The sequence below is a fragment of the Mustela lutreola genome, chromosome 8 (genome assembly GCF_030435805.1).
Source record: "Mustela lutreola isolate mMusLut2 chromosome 8, mMusLut2.pri, whole genome shotgun sequence".
Lineage (NCBI taxonomy): Eukaryota > Metazoa > Chordata > Mammalia > Carnivora > Mustelidae > Mustela > Mustela lutreola.
The window spans coordinates 92,542,369-92,563,736 of NC_081297.1; the positions used below are offsets into that span (position 1 = coordinate 92,542,369).

The window sequence follows — 21,368 nt, forward strand, 5'->3', positions numbered from 1 at the left end:
ATGCGGGGCTTCGTCTCTGGACCCTGGGATCAGGACCTGAGCCGAAGGCAGATGCTTGGTGACTGAGCCACCCAGTTGCCCCTCAAATATTTTCTTTAAAATAGCCTAGCAGTAAAAGAAAAGGAGGGGGATAGATAAAAACAGATTGACAAAATGTTGGCAATGAGTATTCATCACAATATATGGTGTACTATACTATATGATGTACTATATGTTTTATATTAGTATATTTTTAAAATTTTTCATAGTAAAAAGGGTTTTTTTTTAACCCCCCAAAAATGTGTTTTTAAAAATTAATGTCAGAACATTCTATTCATCTATTAATTAGAGGCACGGTTTTTAGATAAGGATGCTTACTCTTCCTCTGCCTTACGTGTTGACATTTTCCCAAGTATTTCTTGTAACAATTGGAATAGTCTTCTCCCTGTCTCTTGCGTGCTGTCTCTCTTTAGCTCTGTACATGTTATGTAGATGACCCTATATGGTTACTATTTGTATATAGTAATGCCTGACCAACATGCACATGTACAAAATTATAAAATTTTATTTATACCACTTACAAGCTTAAACCTAAAGCTCACTAAAACACACCTTGATGTATATTTCCTTTTGTAAAGTCAGCTTTTAAAGAGGAATTAGCCTTATATTTAATCGGCTTTAATTGTATTCTTTATAAGTTGTAAGAGTAAGATGAACCCATCTTAATATTTTAAAAATACTCTAATATACAAATAGTTACTGAAATACACTATAGTGTTTATACTGTAGCATGATTCTATGTAATTAGTTTCCACGGCTAGATAAGAATGATGGAAATTAATTATATATTTACAAGCATCTTCACTGGTTGATTTGCGGGCAGGTAATTTTACTGTCAAAAACTAATTGGCTCATATGTTCTGATATCTGATGTGAACTGTAATTGATATTATTTTAGTTCCATCTCCTGTGTTAATTTTCTCATTTGATGTGATTTGCTCCATTTTCCTAATAGCAATTACTTGGCGAGCTGTCAGAGGTAACCCACATTTGTTCCCTCATGGCACTTCTTTTTAATATCATATTTTGGATTCAATTTCTGGACTTAACACCCTCCAAATGTTCCAGCTGTGCCCCCCCCCCCACACTGCAGAGTTCCAAAGAAACCAAATTTAAAGGAAAAATGTTAGGTTAAATTTTTAAGAACAGTTCCATTTCAATGGCTTTGTTGGGCTTGCTTGCATAACTTCCCCTCTGAAGCAGTATCTTGCATGAATCAAGAGCTTATCTCTGAATAACTTTCTTTAAGCCTAGAGAATTTCAGCTTTAGTGGCTAAAGAAAAGTGACTCATTCTACCTTAATTATCAGTAAGAACGTACTTTTGCCATGGGGTCTAGTAATTCTGACTCCTTTCAGAGAAACAGAAGACAAAGAGAAAGAGATTTTGTTTTAAACAGAACTTTAAATATATTTCTGGGAAATAAAAGGCAAGAGTTCAAAGGGTGACAGTCCCTGTACAGAAGTTGGTCCCCTGTACAGAAGATGACCAGTCATGCCAGTTTGCTTACAGCTGAGGGCTTTTAAGGATGTGGGATTTTCAGTGTAATAGTTAGAAAGTCCTGGGCAAACCAGGAATAGTTCAGTCAGGATTTTGGGGGGTCAGGATGTAGAGCTTCAGCACTCGGTTCAGGAGAAGAAAGTTCAGGGTGTAGTTCTGCTCTCCAAGACTTCCCATGTATTGAGGAGCCATCGATTTGGATCTACCTCCAACCAAAAATAACCAAGAGACAAATAATGAAGGGGGGAGCAGTAACGGGGTGGTAGGCGAAGGGGAGTGGAGGACTGGGAGGGACACAGAAAAGTGATTTCAGGAGTCCACACTGACCTTCCACTTCCTCCGTGCCAAGAATGAGGAATCGGTTTCCACAGAAAAGCCTTGGTTGCTGTTTCGGGGCAGGTTCTAATGATTTGAGGAAACACTTGCCTCCCCCTTTCATTCCATGGGTTGGAAACATGAGGTAGGAAGAAAGGACCAAGAAAAGGGGAAAATATGCAAGTAAATTCGTGACAAGTTTTCATATGGCTTCTCTTTAATCAAATATGTGTGTTTTAAGCCTCTTGTTCTCTTAGGTTACACAGCTAAAATTGCATGATATAGCAATGCCAGAGGAATGAGGCACAAGATTTGGTGAGCCTGTCTCGAGGCTCAGTGGTGACAGTCACACACAGCACATACCCCATTTTGCACAGTTGTATTGATGGATGGCAGAACACTAGCAGCTCTTGTTTTTACGAATGCAGGAAAATTGGCATCCTATCATGGAGTGTGGAGCTGCTGGCATTGTTGGTTTGTTTAAGCTCTAAAAACAATAACTTAAATGGACACTTTTGAGATCCTAATGTGAGAATTCACTAACCTTTTATGAAATTACATATGCAAAGGATATTCTTGTCAAGGGAACATTGCATATACATTAATCAGATGACTTTGGTGTGTGCTAAGTATGATATTTTGGTGATCTTTGCTGTACTTTGGTTGTTTTTACATATCTTATTGGCCCAAATATAGGAAAGTTGTTTTATGGGAAGTAATAATAATAAAAGTCTATTATTGAATATATTAGGAGTGTTTGTAGGCCTCCAGTGCTGAGTGGGTCAGTAGTCTCTGTTTCTAGCCCATCTAACTTCCTGGAGAGCACTAGGAATCTTACCCTCTGTTACTTCCCTGCCTCTTCACTTCCCCCTCCTGTCCTCTCTTCAATATCTAACATCATTACAAACCCTCCTTTCACTTCTCCTCGGGCCTGCTTCATACCTTTCCGACTTTCTTCACCCACTGGCTGGCGAGTGGTAGTTTTTAAAGAAACAGCAGAGAAGAACCAGGATTTCTTCCCATACCGGTTTCCACAGGTGTTACTCATTTGCTGTGAAGACAGCTACAGTGATGGTGTGATTTTGGGTTGTTTTTATTTGTTCTGTTTTTGATTAATGATTTGATTTTAAAATGGTGTGTGTGTTATGTATTTTTATATTTTTCATCTCTGTGGAAATTGGGGAGGCATCTTCTAAAATCAGTGTTACCTTATATTTGGGCCAATTTAGGAATTAGAAGTAAATACTGTTCTAACCAAAGGACCAGATTACCAAAAGGCCTGTTAATTTTGAATATTAGCATAACTAAAATTGTGCTAGTGCTGTATCTAAATTTCACCTAAATTATAAGTCATTGTTCTGTATATTTGATTCTACTAAAAAACACCCAAACCAAAAAATAACCAAAAGCTGCCTTTTGGGAATTTGGAACTTGTTACAATGCAATAATCTATCACTTAAAATTATTTTGTTTAAAGTTTTAACTCTTCTGTGGAGTTTAATAGGGAATACACAAAGATACAGTTTTCTAATACCCTAACAATTGTAATTTAGAAATTTCTGAAAGTTATTGTGTATTTTGACACATTCACCTTTCAGAAAGTGTTATGACTTAAAAAAATTAATAGCATTTAAAAATTACTTATTTATATTAAAACATAGTCCTTTTATCTGCTATTATCCTTTTTCTTAACAAACTACATGGAAGCAGCATAATTAAACATTACTTAATCTAGCATACTTTAAAACTAAGGAGTAAGTAATGCTTTATGTTATTGACATTTAAACTTCCAGTGTAATTAGAGGTTAATATTGATGGAAATTATAAAATAATCATAATCTTTTGACCTACCCTGGTCTTATGTGATTCCAAGTTCAGATTTTACTTTTTTTACATTTATTACTATTACTAATACTACTATTTGCTATTGATATATCTTTTGACTTCTTAATTTACATTTTGAATTTGAACAAATATGTAGAATATTTAAAAGATGACTTTTAATCATCATTGTATCATAAAAGATCAGAGGGTGTGCGCACACACAAATTATTATGAATTTGCAGGTGAGTTTACAAATAAATAGCCAGCAATGTCCTGTCAAGTATATTATGTTTCCTAGCCGAGGCTTTATAATTTTGCCATTTCAAATTAATGATTTGTCTTTATAGAAACAAAGGATGGAGTATGGTCCCCGACCAACTGACACTCCATCTGCTCCGTCACCTCCTCCAACACCGGCTCCTGTTCCTGTCCCGCTTCCTCCTTCCACTCCAGCACCTGTTTCTGTGCCAAAGATCCCGGCAAATGTCACTCGTCAGAACAGCAGTTCCAGCGACAGCGGTGGCAGCATCGTGCGAGATAACCAGAGACACAAACAACTTCCCGTGGACCGTAAGTTTCCGAGGGAGGCAACAATTTGCAGTTTCTCCCGTGAATGAGAAGCATCGCTAAGTAAAATATTGTTGGTTCTACGGGTACTAAACATTATTAAATATAAATACTGACCCTTTATACCTGCCCTCTACTTCATGGATTGCAAACACTTTCATCTAGTTTCTTGTCCTTCAGGTAATTCTAAGAAGCGGGAACTTCTCTCCACTGTTTCATTGTGTATATTCGTACACATATTCCAATCTATTGTGGTGGTTGAATATGGATTCTGGAGCTGAACATACTTGAGTTGGTAGAGTGAAACACCACTTAGCGCCACTGACCTTCAACAATTTAATAATCCTCTCTCCGCTTCCATGTTCGAACAGTGAGGGCAAATGATGGCCTCTTCTTCATAGCATGATTGTGAGGATTTAGTGAGGTATAGTACATATAAATCATTTAGATCAGTTGTTCTCTCCCAGAGATGGTCATACCGCCTTCCCGGAGGGAACATCCGGCATTGACTGGAGGAATGTTTTGTTCACAGCCAGGTGGATGCTGCTGGTATATCTAACAGGTAGAAGCCAGGGCTGTTTAGCAACATCCTACAAAGAACAGATCGGCCCCCCACAACAGAATTATCTGCTCCAAAATGTCAGTGATGCTGAGGTTGAAAAACTTTGATTTTTGACCAATATGACCAATAATGAGCAGTTCAAATATTTGCTGCCATCATCATCGGAATCATCATCATGGTTTTCCTGCTCCTCTTCCTCATATTTGCGACACACACACACACACACACTCACTTAACACAATCAGCCTGCCAATACCAGTTTCAAATATTCCCTCCAAATTCAGGTTTTATTCGCTTTACACTTCAACTTCATATGTTCGTAACACTAAGTTTGATGTGTTACATAAATAATTTCTGTGAAAAACCAGATTTTAGAAAGCTGAAAGGACACTGTGGCAAACTTTGGATTATCCTTGTTTATACTGTTGAACAGCAGTGTAGGAAATTTGAAATTTGAAAGGAATTCTAAGACAATTTTTTTTATTTTATCTTCAAATTATGTTTGTATATATATTATAAAATTACCTTGCTTTACCTATCCTGGACATGTAAACATTCTTGGAAAATTAGAGCCAGGAAGATAACTTCTTCAATATGTATTTATGCACATGAACGTGCGGGTATGCTTATGTATAAAGCATCTCTTTTGGTCTTTCAATGTGGCGTCTCCTAGGGCTCAGTTCTGGGCTCTTCCCGCCATATAAACTTACTTTTACTGTCAGTGATCAATCTATTTCCATCTCTTTTAATATTGTCCATATTGGTAGAGAAGGAATGACTCCCAAATTTGTCTTCTTATCAAATCTCATTTCTGCCATTCAAATACAAGTGTTGAACTATTATTTTTTTAAAGGTTCATTTATTATTTTAGTGGGGGGAGGGGTAGAGGAAGAGGGAAAGAAAATCTCCAGCAGACTCCCCCTGAGTGCAGAGCCTGAGGTGGGGGTTCACCTCCTGTCCCAGAGGTCATGACCTGAGCTGAAACCAAGAGTCAACTGCTCAACCCACTTAGCTACCCAGGCACCCCTGAACTATTAACTTTAAAGCTGACATTGGATGGTTAGATTCTAAAGTAAATACCGAATCTTTTACTTCCATTTTCATGTGACATTTTTTTCATCTCAATAAGTCATAACTGCATCTATTCAGTTGTGGTCATTTTTTGATAAATTTTTAATTTTTAAAAGAAGATATGTATATTAGTGTTTAGTTGTTCTAGAAATCCTGGCTAAATGCAATAATCATTAGTCTACTTTTATACCTTATTTTCTTCTCCGAAATAGAGCTGATTTACCATCTTCTTATCCATATCCCAGCCTTGCCAAAAAGTAATGGAAAAGTGAAGCTTTAGAGAAATGATTAATTGTGCAGCAAAAACAACTGTGTGTGTGAGAATGTGTAAGTGTGTAGAAGTATGCTGTGCTACTAAATTTTCTTAAATGTTTGTGTATTTTTTTAAAAGATGTTTTTATTTTTTTCAAAGACATAGTTTTGAGATGAGAAAGTTCTGTAAATATTTTTATTGATTTCCCTAAGGAAAATTTCCCTCTCAGAAATGACTGTTCTTTTTTTCATTTTTACCACAAGTTTATAACATCTCCCTTCCTTGATACGTCAGCACAGTAATCTTTGACACTGCAGTACTCTTTCCAGGACTAGATCAGAGTTCATAGGCATCTAGTCCCCGTTTGGAACAGTCTGTGGGTTGGGACAGTTTGTTCTTTGTCCTAGTCTGAGAAACTAAGAATAACCTAATGGGAAAGGGGCATAGTTTGAACACTTCAAAGATAGAGAACTCTCCTGATAATTGTGACTCATCATTTTTGAATCTGTTTTTCATAAGTAAAAGGGTAGCATTGGTATATAAAACATATACATCTCTCCCTGAAGTAAATCTGTACTTGTTTCTTTGTTAACAATAAAAGTTTACATTTCCCTACACAAAGTTCCCTTTTAAAGATAACTCAGAAGCATAGTTTCATATTAACTAAATGTATTTCTTTTTATAAAATGCTTATTTTCATGATAGCTTTTTCCCGAGCAAGCACGTTTTTGGAGAACGGTTTTTCTAAATGAACATTGGGCCTTCTCAGTAGTCTTTTAGAACCAGACATATTTAAATGTACATTTGTCAATGGCCAGATTTCTCTCAAAATAAGCCTTTTAGACTTCCTACATTCTCTGCTTACTACCTAGACTTCTGGTAAAAATAAAATGGAAGGAATTGGAAAGTGATACTTACTCAAAAAAAAAAAAAAAAAAAAGTGATACTCCAAAGAAAAGAGTTACCAAATAGCCTTAAAAGGGGAAAAAGGCAACATGCCTGTTTTTTAAAATGTTAACAGGTAGCAAGAGTGAGAGAGAGAGAGAGACAGGCCTATTTAAGCTGGCTGCTTGGAGTCATGAGTCATATAAGCTATTCAAATTGGTTTATCACAGGATTCAAAAAGGTTCTCTTATCACTTTAGAAGATACCAATGCTTCAGGTATTTTGCATTTCTTCCACTTCCTTTGAAGTGTTAGTCCTTTTATTTGGGTTTAATCTTTTGTAATCAGAAGTGTTATTTCAGAAAGAGGTGTAAAGTCAGTTTGCTTTGTTATTGTGTGCTAGAACATTGGAAATGGAAACCAGAAGCCCAGAGCACAGCAGAGGAGGGTTTTTTACTCTTTGGAAAGTTATGCTGTGAACTAGAGGTGATCATGCAGGGTCTACGTTCATAGATAAGAAAATAAGTCTTTTAGTGTGGTATACTCTGTCCATTTTACACCTTGGAGACATCCTCGTATTCTGTGTGGCAGTTTGAAGTGAATTAAAAAAGCGAACCAGTGGAATGCATGCTGTGTGTCACTTAAATGAACCAGTCAGCAGCGTTCTCTCTCGTGCTCTCTCGCCCCTTCGCTCGTCCCCCCTCGCCCTTCATCTCTCCTCTTGCTGTCTTTTGACTTCACCAGGTTACCTGAATATCTAAGGCTTTAAAAAAATTAGACTGAAAGAACTATTTGGTTATTTCACATTTTTATTTATTTCTCAAGGACACCAAACACTCTGAAATGTTCTCCCTGAAAAAGAAAAGAAGGGAGGAATGAAAAGAAAAAAGACAAAAAAGATCATGAAAGAGTTGTCACAAAAAGCTCCCTTAGTGGCCTGGTCATTGCCACTTGCCGAGCTAATTAGTTAACTGAATTACTATATCAGTTCTCTACTTAAAGATTATTTACAAATAATGTGTGTGTGCATATATATAATAAGTATATTATTATGTAATTATATAGAATGTGTATGTGTATATATATATATATGTTTTAATACACAAGTACATTATTCTCTTTCCCCTACATTAATTTCTTCCCCATTTTTCTCATAAAGATATTTGCATATACATCTTTCCCATAAGCATAAAATGGGTTGGGGAAAGCAGTAATGTATAAGTTGATCGAAGGTAGTTTCAGTGACTTTGATCGTAAAGCAGCCATGAACTGAAAGTCAAGAAATTGAGTTCTAACTAAATTCTGCTAAAACTGTGATTTCAACAGATCTCTTGTGGCCTCCATTTTCTTTGCTCTTTCTTTTAGGGGTTTGTATATGATGCTTTTCAAAGTCTCTCTCACTGAAAAACCTCAGCAGAATGCCTTAGTCATTCATTTATTCAGCGAATATTTATTGAGTCCCTACCCTGTTCTAGGTATTTCAGGTAAAGCAAACAAAGCAACCACAAATCTGTTTTCAGGTATAGATTTTGATGAAAGGAGAGAGGTAGATGATTGAGTTGATAGGGAATATTATAAGTGGTTTTGGAGAAAAATAAAGCCATGTGGATTGGAAGTGCTGATGGGGAGGGAGTTGCAATTTTAAATGTGGAAATTCTAAAGGAGGGAAAGAGTGAGTAAAATGGATTCATAAGGGAAAAGCATTCTAGGTACAGGCCCTTAATTTTGAAGAGCACCAAGGAAGCCGTTAGCTAGAGCAGAGGTCTTCAAGAGCAGTAGAGTTACTTCAGAAAATGGTCATCTAAGGCCTTTTACTGGGAGTACTTTGTATTACTTGGAAAGGCTTAGAGCTGGAGAGTTGCATTATCTGACATACATTTTTAAAAGATCACGTTAGCTTTTCTATTGAATACAGAAGAGCAAGGGGCGCTGTGGTCAAGAGGAGAAGGAAGGCCACCTGTGACTAGGTTGGTGGTTCAGACAGAGCTCGTCACAGAAAAAATGGAGTAAAGTGGCTAGGTTTTTGCTATGTTTTGATGATAGGCCTAATAGAGTTTGCTGATGATTGGGTGTAACAGAGGCCAAAGAGGAGTCTAGCAGAGCTCCGTGGCATTTTGCCAGAGGAACTGAAGAAATGGAATTACCATCAACCGAGTTGGGAAATATAGCATAAAAGCAAGCTTTAGGAAGTGGTTCAGATTTGGACACGTTCTGTTTGAGCTATCTAATAGACATCTGAATGAATATTATCAAGTAGAGGGTTGGTATATATGGGTCTAGAGTCCTGAGGAATGGTCTGGACTGGAGAAATAATTTGGGGAGTCATCAGCTTTTAAACGGCAGAGCGATCATTAATGGAGTGAGTGCTGGCAGAGGAGAGGTTCCAGGATTGTGCCCTTACTGGGCAGAAGAGAAGAATCAGAGAAGGATACTGAGAAGGAGAGGCCAGTGAGACAGGAAGAAAATCAGGTGAGTGTGGTGTCCTAGAGGCCACAGAAAGAAGGGATTTTAAGGAACGATCTTCGTCGTCGTTTGTTGCCAGTAGGTTAAATGAGATGGTAACTAGAAACTGACCATAGGAATTTAGCAAAATGTGGTGGAGGGATGGGGCCCAAGGCCCATTTTTTTAGCCATGAATTCAAGAGGAAATTGGAGAACAAGAATGGGAGTTAGTGAGTATAAACAACTTTTCATGGAGTTTAACAAGAAGGGGAGCAGAGAAATGGGTAGTAGCTGAGAGGGACATGGGGTCAAGAAAGGGCTTACAGGGAAGAGGAAAGGTATCAAAATAATACAAAATGTGTTTGCATGCTGATGAAATGATTCAGTAAGAGAGGAAGATGGATAGCCTAGATAAGTAGAGAAATTACTGTTGAAATATTTAAATGGGCAGAGGAGATGGGAAATATGCACACGTAGAGGGGTAGGCTTTAGGAGTGTAGAAACTGTTGATCCATAATGTAGTAGGAAGGGAGGAAGAGGAGGGAGGCAGAGTGCGAGGGGAAAGTGCCAGTAGTCAAGGAGAACCACTGAGGGAACGTAATGGAGGTTCTCTTCTAACTTCTTTATTTTGTTGGACATTAGGAAAGTGAGATCATCAGTTCCAGGTGGGAACTGGGGAATGAGTGTTGGAGGTTTGCAGACAAAGAAGAGAGTACATGCACATCTAACAGTGGGCAGCAACGTGGCCTAGGGCTGATTCTCAACCTGAATCTTGTGGACACGGGGCGGTGTAATACTCTGTGGTAGGAGACTGGCGTGTACCTCATAGAATGTTTTATGCAGCCCTGGCCTCTCCCCACGACATGATAGTTGAGTCCTTTCTCCTCCTCCCCTCTACTTGTACCATCCAAAAGTGTGTCCAGCCATTGGCAGATGTCCCTGGGGTCAAAATTACCCCCACTTGTTACCATGGACCTAAGGAAATGCAGTCTGATTGTCAGGAAACAGCAGCCTGGTTGAGGTTCATATTCATGAATTTAACATGAGATCATTCAGCATTGTTGTGTTATACTCACTGTGCAGGTGCAGGCACAGAATAAGTAGAAAGTTCGATTTAACAAGGGTTGGCATTTTGCCAGGTGAGTACAATGAAGAGAGCAGAGAAGAGCCAAGGAGTGATTTTAATAATTGACCATGGAATTTGTTCTGGGTGAGGATGACCGTGAGGAAAGATGGTAGGAACACTAGATTATAAGTTCTTTTGGGGTCAAAGGATTTGGGGCATTGGGGTTCTAGCAAGTGTGACACATGCTACGGGTTTTCGAAAATAACCTACCCCATGCTGATGTGCAGGAAGGAAATCTCAGATGGAGGAAGTGCAGGACGAGCTCATCCACAGACTGACCATCGGTCGGAGCGCCGCCCAGAAGAAGTTCCACGTGCCACGGCAGAATGTGCCAGTTGTCAATATCACGTATGACTCCACACCAGAAGATGTGAAGACATGGTTACAGTCGAAGGGGTTCAGCCCTGTGTAAGTCTCTCTAGGAAGACTTTGCGTTTCTGTATGTAACATATGCCTTACTTTCAGTGTGGTGGCTAAGATGTCACACATGACTCTTTAAAAATTTGGGGAGCCCAGACTGCATTTGTTCCATGCTCAGGAAATAACTATACATATTTGTAGCTTAAAAAAAAATGGAATCAGATGTAACTATAATTTGGTGTTACCCTGTTTTCTAGTTAATAATGACTACATACTGGTGGTTCCTGAAGCAAACCATCAGGAGCTTTGAAGCGGTAGCGTTCTTTCCCCCTCATCTGGTCACTCAGGGTAGAACTAAGGTGTTAGCTGGACTCCCCAGATATTAGAGGGCATAGAGCAGAATGTTCTGCTGCAGGATATAGATTCTCAACCAAATAAAAAACAGATAAATTACCTATTATATATTATAATGTAATAGAGCTTTTCCCTTAGTAAGCCCAGTGTTGGGTAAGCCCAACAATTCAATTTATCTATAATCTAAAAATCTGAAAATACTTTACGTGTATTTGATACAAGGAACTATTTCAATCATACATATTTAAGAGAATTTTATAAACTTCATATACCCACATGACTGAAAAATGAGATATATTGATTAGTCAGTTGCCTGGTTAGAAAGTTATGTGTTCCCCCTATGAAACACCATATTTCAGGGAATTGGTACTCCACAATAATGATACTAAGTACAATTGGCTCCTTTTTGATCCTTCATAATCATCTTCTATAGCCTCAGGGTCCTCATCATGAAAGTCCTTTGTCACTGCTCTGAATAAGTACTGTAGTACCATTTTATAAGAGTTTTGTTATTTGGAACACTTAGAAAAGAGAGGTTATGGCAGGACCAGAATCTTTCTTTCTTTGTTTTATATATATAAATATAAATTTTTAAATTTTATATATAAATATATATATACTTTATTATTTTATATATAAATATATATAAAACAAAAGAAGAAAGTCAATTAATTAATTTATTATTTATTTATTATTTAAGTTATTTATTTATTTAACTTTTATTTTGAGAGAAAGAGCATGAACTGGTGGTGGGGAGGGGCAGAGGCAGGTTCAGTGCCCAGTGCAGAGCCCGATGCCGGACTCAGTCCCCTGACCCCGAGATACTGACTCGAGCCAAAATCAAGAGCAGGACGCTTAACTGGCTGAGCCACCTAGATAATATTTTTAATGTTGTATTTCTCTTTCTTTCTCCTGTGCTTTTCAGGACTGTCAATAGTCTTGGAGTATTAAATGGTGCACAACTTTTCTCTCTCAACAAAGAGGAATTGAGGACAGTCTGCCCTGAAGGGTCCAGAGTCTTTAGCCAAATCACTGTACAAAAAGCTGCATTAGAGGTATGACTTGTCAACCTAAGTTGGTGTTTGCATTAATTAAGAGTGTGCACTGCAAATTGAAAGCTCTGAAATCAGCTGTTTATGTCCATAGTTGTCAATTTCCCTTTCATACAGAGCTGAATTAAATTTGACTCCACTTTTGTAATTGATCACAGGAGACCATCCATGAGCATTTGCAGTAGATTAATTTATCATAAATGTTCCTGTAACATGAAGCTTGGAGCATATGCTTTTGGGCATTTAATGAAAAGCCTAATGTTCTCATTTTATATGCATTAACTACTTCTGTAGAAATTTAAATTTTGACACAGTAATGGACATTCACTTCTGAATAAGTAAATGCCTTAAGAGGTCAGAATTTTTGCCTGTTCTTAATATTTAGTTTGGAGATTCTTGTAGGCCAGTGGCTATAAGGTCTTAAAACCCTGGCTGTGGGTCTTAGGTCTTGTTATATATCTAAATAATCAGAGAGAAAATATTAGGTAATATTCATTGAAAAGAGAGTGCTGAAGAATAAATATTTAGTCATAGTTGTCGGTGGGAGAGGAGGAGAGGAAATGTTTTCTAGATGGAATATCCTTAAGCTTCCTCCTCCTACTCTTCATAAAATGGGCTCTGTAAGGATAGTAGTTTCACTGTTATATCTCATAGTTCTTAATAGCTTTCATGATACTTCCACTCAACTGAAAGAATATTGGCTTTGGTGTAAAATTGATACGTAATTTCCCCTAGCCAGTATATCCTCTAAATTCAACAGTGAAATAACTCACAGTGAAATAGCTTCATGCATGCAACCTTGTAACCACTGTCAGAAGAAAGTTTATTTCCTTGGAAATTGGTCCTATAACATTGATCTTGGGAGTTCTATATTAGGTGGATCTTGGGCGTGTCCTGGATCAGGCTTTCCATATACTGAATATGAGTAAGGATTGTATCTTTTCTAAGACAGTTTTTTTTTTTTTTTTTTACCATTATACATTTTAACTTTATTGAGAGTATATACATTTCCTTCTCAAGGGTACGAGAGAAAGTTCCAAAGCTCCTGAATTCCTTTGTGTCAGATTGCGTATAATTTGCCCTCAGCTCCCACTTCCTCTTGGTCTCTTCCTTCAGTTGCTCTGGATATGAACCAGGGTTCTTTATCTTCCTCAACTGCCCTCCCACCACACCCTTCTCTTGCATCTAGTCCATCTTTTAGATGACTCACCTGGCTTGCCAGAAACTTCCACCGATGAGAGCAGAATAATCAGGGTGCACGGGCTTAGTAGGTAGAGTGTGGCAAGGAGAAAAGCTAACATGAGGTCAGAGGGTCAGAGCCTTCCTGTATTCTGGAAGGAGCTTGCTGTACCCTGAGCCCAGTCTTTGAGCTTAATTTAGAATCCCCTAAGGGTAGATGAGTATCTTGCTCAACTTCAGAAGGTTCTTTGATAACTTGCCATCATATTATGCTTATTGTACACATATCTTATTTCTCCCAGGGAATCTGGAGCATTCCATATACATTATTGATTTATTTTTATCATGGCCGAGTGAAAGGCATGGTGAATGAATTGCCTTAAGACACAATTCATAAATGAAAAGCGATTACTGTGATGTATTAGTGAAGTCCAGAAGCATCACTTTATAGGAAGGGCAGCCTTCTTCTCCCCAAGAGATAGTTGGAGAAAAACAAAGGACTCTTATCCTGACCCATTTCATCACATGACCCTCAACCTGCACAATCCCATAACTGTCTTGTCTGAACCATGTCTATTTTTCAGGATAATAGTGGCAGCTCCGAGTTGCAAGAGATCATGCGAAGACGGCAGGAGAAAATCAGTGCCGCGGCCAGTGATTCAGGAGTGGAGTCTTTTGATGAGGGGAGCAGTCACTAATTTGTCTTTAAACTCCATTTAAATCTGTGGCATTATTCCAATGTGCTTTGTTTTAAGAAGCCATGAAGGGAATGTCAGATTCTTATTTCTCGGAATCCCTAAGTTATGGCCATAAAGAAACAATGCAAACATAAAGTAAGCAGAGGCCCATTATTTTTATTAAAACTGAATAATTTAAATAGATGTTTTGCCCTCGGGGAAGATTTTTGCCTGCTTTACCAAGGTGAGGGTTCTTTTATTGGATTAATTATTTCAACCCCTATCTCAGTATGTAAGCAGGCACCTTCTGACAGTGGTGAATTTATTTACTGCAGCAAAACAAAGGTATTTCCCGTGATTTAAAATCTAAATAATTTAAGTTTTCCCCATGACCCTGGTGTCTGTCATTCAGAGCATAGCTTACTTTAGAGTAGCCTCTGCTTACTGAGGTCTCTTCTTTGACATACTCAATGATAGAATATTTAGATTTATTTAAAGTTCTTCATGCCAACCGTTTTTGTTTTTGTTTTTGTTTTTTAAATCAAAACATTTAATGAACTGTAGAATACAACAAGGCCTTGGACATGCAAATACAGATTTATGGAGCATTTCCAAGACAAGTCACTTGTCATGGCTCTGTTGATCACAATTCCTTGTATGGCCTGTATTTTGATTTAGTTTATGTTCCGCTTATTATCTATACTGTGTTCTTATATATGAGAAAGCACAAGTGGAAGAGAGGTCAGATGCAGTCAAAATGCGTCCCAGAAGGTAGCCCGCATTGGTGTGCGTTACAGTGTTTTCCTTAATGAAGGCCTCAGTTCTGAATATTGATAAGAGTAGTTAAATGGATATTGGGGCCACTTCATGTGTTTATCTGTGTCAAGTTTTTCTGGTAATAAGAAACACTTAATTTACACATATTTTAATCCTGTGAAAGATTCTAGATAGAGAAAAGAAAGATACTTAACCTTCAACAAATGTTATTTTTGGAAACACAATTTTTGTCATTAAATGTTATATTATTTCACATATATAAAACAGATGTTATGTAAGAATGTTGTATATTTTAACATAAATCCATTTAGAGAGATTATCTAGATTCATTAATTTTCATAGTGCCTTTTTCACATGAGTCAGCTGGAGAGTCTGCAATAAACAGTATTTGCTGTATGGTAATAAATGGCTTCTGTCTTATTGGCAAAAGAGATGTTTTGGTATGTAGACTATGGACCAGGGTTGTGCGGAATGGGGAAAAACAGAGGCCCACTGTTTATTTTTTATTTTTTTTTTTTTAACTGATTTCTAGTACTGTTCAGCATCTAGTAAGAGCTGGTCTCAGGGTAAAAACAAATGTATGACAGCACTTAGGATTACTAAGTGCTTCCACAGAAATGCTTCCTTAGGTATCTATAGTAACTGTGTGAGCTATATTTTATAGACAAGGAAACGACCTCCTAGGGTCTCATTCCCCCCCAAATTATGAGAGATAGGGAATTGCTAATCTTCCCTAAAACGATGCCCCTCGGAGAAAGTGAAACAAACACGAGAATGATGAAGGTCATTCTAGATCTTTTCCATGCCCTAAGCACTTGACACGCATTTATAACTTAGCCTTTACTGAAAGTCTCTGAAAATGTAGGGATAAGACTCGAGAAAATAGAAGAGTTAAAATAGCCTGAATGGAATGTGACATATATGATATTAAAAGAATTGATGTAATTTATAAAGATGTCATTATGCTATGAAATTCCAATGGAAAATAGCACAGTGGTGGCGATGACAGAAAGCGGTTGCTTCCTTCAGGGCTGTGGGGACAAAGGGAAGAGATGGGATTCTCAGAATTTAGAATCTCGAGGGAGAGGTACTGCGGAGTTCGGATCCAGACATCTGGGGAGTTTGGTCCCTGGTACCTGTAGAAGAAAGACCCCAGAGCTGGTAAAAAAAAAACCTCTGAGAAGGAGGCATGGCCTTCCTAGTGCTGTGACCTCAGGAATTCAGTGAAGGATACAGACAGACCTCAGGAGACCATGCCAGCCAGCTGGTTTTCAGACTTCTGTGAGGTTGTGAGGAGGCTGCTCTGGGGAGGGCCGGAAAACACAAACTGGTAACTGGAGCCTACTGGGGGTCAGCTGCTACTTACGGAGTGAAGAACTATTATTCGGGTGATGATAATACGAGCCGGAAGTACGACCGAAGGGAGCAGGTGCCTTGTTCCCCTCTAGCTTCCCATCTCCCCACAGCATACTCTTTGGGCAGAATCTGTTGGGAACACACCTGACAAAGCTCCAGATCACAAAGCTGAGAATAGAAGGATGGATTTGAAAAAGCTCAGTAACCAACCCATTTTAATTCTGGCTAGTCTGTATACTTTAACTTTTCTACGCGTATTTGAGATTCCATACAGTCCTCTTTAAAACTTCATACTTTGGCCTAACAAGAGGTAATCATCCTTCTCTGTTATTTAAATGGCATTTAATAGACTTGGTTAAAAAGGCAAAAAACAAAACAAAAATGCTGAGATATCAGAGAGGTAGTCAGGATAGGAAGCAGCCTCCTTCTCTCGGGCTAGGGGAGCAAAGGGATGGTTTGGGTTTATCAGCGTGTTAAAAGCCTGGGGGGAAGGGCCCTAGAAAGCTTGGACCCAGAACCCTGGGGGAAGTGCTGGTGTTGGTGCTGGTGTCTCAGGAGCACAAAGGAGAGATGCCCTGAGAAGCGGGAACAGAAAGCTTTGAGGAGAGGATTCTGGACTGTTGATGCTAGTATCTCTGAGAGGGTGTCCTGTTGCTGGTTCTGAAAATGTAGGGGGGCTGGAAACTAGAAACTAGAATCACTTGCTACTCAAATAATTGCTGCTGCCAAAGTTGAGAGCTCTTCACTGGTGTAAGTGAAGCTTACTGGTGTAAGTGAAGTGTAAGTAAGCTCTTCCCTGATGATGGCATAACCTTTGTAATTTTCTTCTTGTTTCTTGGGATTATGGGATTACAGTTTTTATTAAACTAGGCAAAATGTTGAGCAATTATTACCTCTTTTGGTCCTCCCTGCCTTTCTACCATTGAAAGCGTCCAATTGCATGTGTACTAGGCCATCTAAATTTTCCCCAAGTTCATTAATGCTCTGTTAATTCTTCGCCCAGTCCTCTTTCTCTGTGTTTCATTCTGGGTGGTTTCTGTTGCTGTCTTCAGGTTCACTACTCTTGTCTTCTAGAATTTCTAGTCTGCTTTTAGTCTCTTTCATCTCAGACGTTAGAGTTTTCATCTCTAAAAGTTTGATTTGATACCTTAAAAACCTTCCATGTCTCAATTTGTTCAATAATTCTTTATCAATCAGAGAAAACAGTTAAAATGATGTCTTAATATTCTTGTTTATGAATTTTATCATCTTGATAATGAGTAGGTTATTTTTTATTTTTATTTTTTCTGTATTATGGGTCTTGTTTTTTTGCTTCTTTGTATGCCTAGGGGTTTTTAATTGGATGAAAGACATTGTAAGTTTTACCTTGTTGAATACTTTTGTATTCTTATAAATATCTCGTGCTCTGTTCGGGGATGCTGTTAAGTTACTTGAGAGGAGTCTGGTTCTTTCTGACCTTGTCTCTATTAGTGGAACTTGAATAGCATTTGCATTAAACCTAATTTTATCTCACTATTGAGACACAACCATTTTGAGTACCCAAGATACTGTTCCATGAATTAGGGTGTTTTCTGCGCTAGCTGATGGTAATAAGAACTATTCCTGGTTCTGTGTGATCTCTGACAGTTGTTCCTCCAAGCCTTTCAGGGCTTTCTTTCTTTAGCCTTGGGCCATTTTCTCATACACTTGTTCAGATACACACTCAACATAAGACTCTGGGGAGCCTACAAAGATCTCCAGAGCTCTCCCTGCAGCTTTCTCCTGTCGTTTCTCTGTGCTGTGAACTTTAGCCCCTTGGTCCTTGCTATACTGTAAGCTTTGTGTTTTCAACTCAGAGGGTCTGCTTAACTCCACGTGGGCTCTCCCTCCCTGCACTGCAGGTTGGACGCAATCTCTAGGCAGAAAGCTGAGCAATTAGAGGAATTTTTCATTTGATTTTCCTCTTTAACTGATCACGGCCATTCAGTGCCCAGTGTCTAATATTTTGAAACTGTTCTTTCATGAATTTCATACATTTGTTTTTTAATTGTCTCAGGTTTAAATCCAGGTTCTCTGAGTCCATCTGGGCCCAAACTTGGCATCACCTTGCTTTTTAAATTACACATTTCACGGAATACAGAAATCTAGGTTGCCAGTTTTTATTCTAGAGCTTTAAAAGTGTTATTCCACTGACTTTTGGCTTCTGATCAGTCAGTCAGTCATCATTCTTGCTTTTCCTTCTGACTGTTTTCAAGAGTTTTTTTTTTCCAGTGTCTTTCATTTTCAGCAGCTTGATTATAAAGCTGATAGATGTAGTTTTCTTGGTATTTATCCTGTGTGGGATTTAATGATTGAGTCCTGGTTTCCCATTACTGAAGCCCATATTCCTCCTAATACCTTTTTCTCCTTTCTCTTCTTCTCCTTGGCCTCCTATTATATGTAGGGTAGACCACTTGATATCATCCCAAAGATCTCAGAATCTCTTAATTTTAAACAAAATTTTCCCATTCTTTAGATTGGGAAATTTGTTATTATATATTCAGGTATATATTCACTGGCTCTCCTACCCCTACCCTTGTGATCTTTTTTGCAATACGCTGTTAATACAACAAAATTTTTTTTTCAGTTATTGTATTTTATTCTAGGATTTACATTTCATACTTTTATTTAGCTTTCATTTCTCTGCCAAGACTATTCACTCATTAAAATACTTGTTTTATTACTATAACACGTAAAACTTGCTTTATAATCTAACATTGGGGCCATCTCAAGCTCAGTTTCTATTGATTGCTTTTTTTCTCCCTCCCCACCCTGTGAGTTCTAGTTTGCTCTTTCTTTGCATGTGTAGTAATTTTTTATTATATACTTGGCATTGTAGAGATATCTCTGATACTCTAGAATGTGTTTTCTGTCTTTGAAGAATATTTATTCTTGTTCCTACCAAGCAGTTCTGCACTGGCTGATGACTTTGACTTTGTATGGCTTTGGTTTTATACTTTGCTAGAATGGTCATGATGGCTCGAGTTGCTTCACAAGGTCTTCTGACTTGATGGGACTTTATCTAAAAACTCTGTCTTCTGCATATCTGGCCAGGGCTTAATTTTCGGCTTTGTCTGCATCTGTCAAGAGTAGTTTTTACTGTGGAGTCCTTACTTCTAAGGGATTTTCTTTTGGGGTTGAATTTCCAGGTTATTTTTTTTTATCTCAGATGGATTCCCAAAGTATTAGAAGTTGTTAAACAGGTCTCTTCACTTTTGCTGGGCTGGACCTCTCGTGTCCTCCAACATTGCTACTTCTGGTTGCTTTCCTGGACTCCCAACCTTGTAGCGGCCACTCTCAGCTACACACTGGGTGACGTTGTCCTGTGCAAACCGGTGCCTACTCTCTGGTGCTCTTCTTTAGAAATTCTAGCCACTTCTAGTGCCCTGACTCTGGTCTTTGCCTCCTCATTTTGGTAGGACTAACGAGCTCTGCTTGGAGCTACCTTGCTATACTGCAGTTGGGGAATTATCCCTGAAGAGCCAGTGAGTTTTCTTGTCCCAATGATTGTACTTATACAATGATTGTACTTGTACTGCTTATAAAAGGTGAGCCGTAAATTTTCTCTTTATCTCTCTTCTACTTAATAGGCACTGAGTCACAGGAAATAAATGAGAGAGATATCCTAGTTACTTAAAACTCTTTCTTTCGTATTTTTCTCTAAGAAAATATATAGAAAATTGAGATTCATTTGTTTTCTAAAAATAGATTTATGGAGGCTGCCCTAGGGGTTATGTAGAGGTCTCTCCGGGGCTGGGTGTGCTCACTTTCAGCTCAATGCCTACACTAAAGACTGGTATAGGATTAGAAAGTCCAGACTCAACAAAGGTGTTTCTATAGAGACTGATTGTTTCTAAGCAGGAGAAGACACTAAACATGTATTGTCTACTTAAAAAATTAGATATGGAGGAGAACCCTAGATGCAGACTCTGGCCTCAGGAAACATAAAATCAAAAGGACTGTGCAGCTTGCATTATTTATCCCAGGAGCTAGTCTTACTGATCTCCTGGGGGCTAATGTACACCCTAAAACCAGCAGTTGGGGGGGGGGTTCCTAGAGGCTGTGATTTTCTGCTGTGACATTAAGTTTTTCCCAAAGGACATGCTTCTGAGTTAGTCTAGTCAGAGATCTTGGTAGAGTTATGTAAGGGGCCCCTAGGAATAATGTGGGAGGGGCAGGCAGATACCATTCTACCCTCCTTCTCTGGGGACTTCTTTTCGTTATTTAAAACAAAACAAAATTTAAAAAACAAAAAGCTGCAGTTGTTATAGGCAACACCCATAGAAAGGTAGTATTTCCAGCAAGTCCTGGGTCCCAGACAGAAATGGCAGTCTAGGCTCATATCTTTCCCCTCTTCACCCATTCTCTCTCCACCATCTTGTTTCCTCCGTGTCCTCTTGGCTACAGGCCTCTACAGGATCTACTCCCAAAATCTCCTTTCCTGGCCCCTTTGTTCCTTTCTGTTCTCGGAGTAGAGGACAGGAAAGAGGCTGAAGCAGCTGGTGTTCGGAACTCAGTGTTGTGGGAAGCTCTCAGGGTTTTGGTGGAGAAGGAGCATAGTTACCAGGCAAAGAGTATCTTCCAGTATCCAAATATTTGGGTTTACCTCATCAAATTTATAAAAGAAAGGTGATAAAATAAGCCGCTAGTAAAAATCTGATAAGCTAAAAGGAATTACTAAAAACTACATTGGGTAGTGTCTAATCTGAACTGGGGAAAGATATGGCCATCAAAGATATGGCCATCAATTGCTCTGAGAGGACTAAAGTCCTAAATCTGGATTTCTGTATCAAAGGGGATATTTTAATAGCTGAGGTGTTTCCTGAAGAGCCTCCTGAAGGTTTTCCTGAAGGCATACCGCCTTTGCTTTGGTGTGGGGACCGGGTGGGCAATGAGTCAGGGCTCCTGCCGGGCCCAGATGGTCCTGGTCCAGGCTGGTCTCATGGGCTCTTTCCTTCCTGAGTTGTAGTCCCAGGCTCTTGGCCCAAATTCCTGCTTCTTTTCTTATCCCTG

At 38.6% G+C, this 21,368-nt stretch overlaps 1 protein-coding gene across 8 annotated transcripts in view; it reads left to right on the forward strand.

Moving 5' to 3' along the window:
- Positions 1 to 15,387, forward strand: part of EPS8 (epidermal growth factor receptor pathway substrate 8) — a 180,867-nt gene extending 165,480 nt beyond the window's left edge. For all 8 annotated transcript variants that reach the window (XM_059185963.1, XM_059185962.1, XM_059185965.1 and 5 more), the window contains 4 exons: positions 4,025 to 4,247; positions 10,810 to 10,990; positions 12,222 to 12,351; positions 14,112 to 15,387. In XM_059185963.1, the coding sequence (XP_059041946.1) occupies positions 4,025 to 4,247; positions 10,810 to 10,990; positions 12,222 to 12,351; positions 14,112 to 14,225 (648 nt within the window). In that variant the 3' untranslated portion in view covers positions 14,226 to 15,387. The remainder of the gene's footprint in view (positions 1 to 4,024; positions 4,248 to 10,809; positions 10,991 to 12,221; positions 12,352 to 14,111) is intronic.
- Positions 15,388 to 21,368: the final 5,981 nt, after the last annotated feature.